Here is a 2,157-nt window from a genome sequence, read left to right as displayed (position 1 = left end):
CCCGTCAAAGAGCCACTAGTAGTGTCAACAACTGAAATTAAAATTGAGAGCAAAGTTTCTTGAAATTAAGGGCAAAAGAAACTTTACATATTTTACAAATCATAGGATATTTTTGCCTAATGTAAGGTGATACTTAGCAATTTTTGGAGTTGTCTTTATGATGGCTAATGGAGACTTGGGATACTAGTTAAACATTAGTAAGCATTGCTTTTCCTTTTCTTTGTAATCAAATTTTGGACAATAGAAAGCCCAATAGATTCCATTTATGAGATAGTTAAACATTGGTAAGCATTTCTTTTCCTTTTCTTTGTAATCAAATTTTGGACAATAGAAAGCCCAATAGATCCCATTTATGGGGCAGTGAAGAAGAGTAAAAAGAAAGCTGTACAAATTATTGACCACATACATATTGCTGCAGATAAGTTGAGGCATTGCCTAGTACATGCTATATCCCCTTATTCTATAATAAAAATTTGGGAATTTCAGGGTAACTAAAAAATTGTGCCGAGTATTGACTTACAAAGATCTCACGATAACCCTAATCAGGGTTTGGAAGGCAAGCCCATGGGCAACGCCTGTTCGCAGAGCCTATTTCACAGACGAATTGGTAGACACATGCGCCGCGCGCATATTCTACCATGTACATCAGCTTAGCCCTATGTTTGTAGACACACTTCAGACTGGCAACGTTGCTGTGTCTTTTGGGGAATCTCCACCGTCTTGATTAGAACCAAAGATCCTCTTTCCTTTGCTTGATTGTCTGCTTAGCATTCTCTTGATGGACATTCGGAGACCTGGGGACTTGACTGGCTGAGAAGAGCACGCTTGCTCATTTGGAGATGGGCATCTTGACCAGCTTGACAAAGAGAGGCAGCCAGGGCTCGTGAAATCGTCTTGCCTTGTTGGAATCTCTACTGTGATTTGGGGTATAGATCTTGTAGTGGTAGAAGAAGAAGAAGAAGAAGGTTGTTTGTCCCAGCCTTGAGAAGAGCTCAATTGAGAGGTTACCTGGGTTTGGTTACCCCAAAAGAGCACATTGCTAGGGTATTGCATAGCATTTCCATGATTAATTATAGAAGGTATTGATATACCCTCATGGGCTGTGCATAGAGGGTCATAGGTGGGAGTCTCCATTGCACTTCCTTCTTGTTGACGTTCTTCTCCTTGTTGCTCACTTGTTGAAGATAATGGTGTAGGCATCACCACCGTCCTGCAAAGAGGGCATGTTGAGTGTGAATGAAACCACATGTCAATGCAGTCTGTGTGGAAGCCGTGCTTGCATGTGGGCAGCAACCTGCCCTTCTCATTCTCTTGAAACTCACTAAGGCAGACTGCACACTCAAGCAAAGCTAATGCTTGTTCTTCTTCTGTTTTGGGTGCTTTGTAGATAAATGTCGGAAGCTGGTCAATGGCTGCCTTATCCAATCCAACGTTGTGAGCTGCTGCAGAGTTCACATCCTGGCCTATGAAATTGAGCCTATGGCGGTTCCCGGTGCTTATCGTGAATGAAGAGGAGTGTCTCCAGAACCACTTGGCATACACGTGAAGGCTGAAGATGAAGATAACGACAAGGAAGAGGACGACGATGGCAGTAACCATGATCTTGTTGCTGAACGCGTATGACACCGGCGTGTAGCCATAGTTAGGAGGAGGAGGGGGGGAGGACATCTGTGTGTGTGTGCGTGTGTGTGTGTGCAGCCTCTGCTGCTGTAGGGTTTCGGTAAGGTTCAGAAATGGTTGCCCAGCAAAAGATCTGATGGATTGCCCCTTCATTCATCTTTTATCCCATGCTGCGATTTTCTAGAAGGTTTGACGCCGTTCGACGGCGTCTACTCTCTATTAAAATTTGCATGTGCCACTTACACCATGTGACCAAAGCCCTTTAGTCAGATCATTGCTGAGGTCATGTGATGCGTCTTGCTAAGTTCTTTTCAAACTTTCTTTTTAACGAGCCATAAAACTTTTCAACTTCAAAGCGTCAACAAGTGTGCCTTTTTTAAAATTTGTGCATGAAAATTTGGGCTTCTTGCATACCTAGAGTGTCTTGGCCAGCAAACTTTGTCGTTGATAAAATACTAGTCAGTGACTCGCACATTGTCGCTCCCTCTCACGCTCCAGTAGGGGATCTTGGAGAGCTGCCACGCTCGGTCATGTGGT

At 43.6% G+C, this 2,157-nt stretch overlaps 1 protein-coding gene across 1 annotated transcript; it reads right to left on the bottom strand.

Annotated features, from left to right (window-relative positions):
- Positions 1–351: 351 nt before the first annotated feature.
- Positions 352–1,752, bottom strand: LOC147628615 (RING-H2 finger protein ATL60-like). The gene has a single exon (XM_086814209.1). The coding sequence runs from the start codon at positions 1,666–1,668 to the stop codon at positions 676–678; it is 993 nt and encodes a 330-aa protein (XP_086670335.1). The 5' UTR covers positions 1,669–1,752; the 3' UTR covers positions 352–675.
- Between the last annotated feature and the right edge of the window lie 405 nt (positions 1,753–2,157).

The sequence above is a fragment of the Cibotium barometz genome, chromosome 19, assembly GCF_041138505.1.
Source record: "Cibotium barometz isolate CiBa-2024 chromosome 19, ASM4113850v1, whole genome shotgun sequence".
Taxonomy (NCBI): Eukaryota; Viridiplantae; Streptophyta; class Polypodiopsida; order Cyatheales; family Cibotiaceae; genus Cibotium; species Cibotium barometz.
The sequence above is the reverse complement of the archived record's forward strand: the minus strand, read 5'-3'. Positions and strand labels throughout refer to the sequence as shown.

What these genes read in the sequence shown, in the direction of transcription:
- LOC147628615 (XM_086814209.1), bottom strand. Translation starts at nt 1,668, where the DNA reads ATGTCCTCCCCCCCTCCTCCTCCTAACTATGGCTACACGCCGGTGTCA.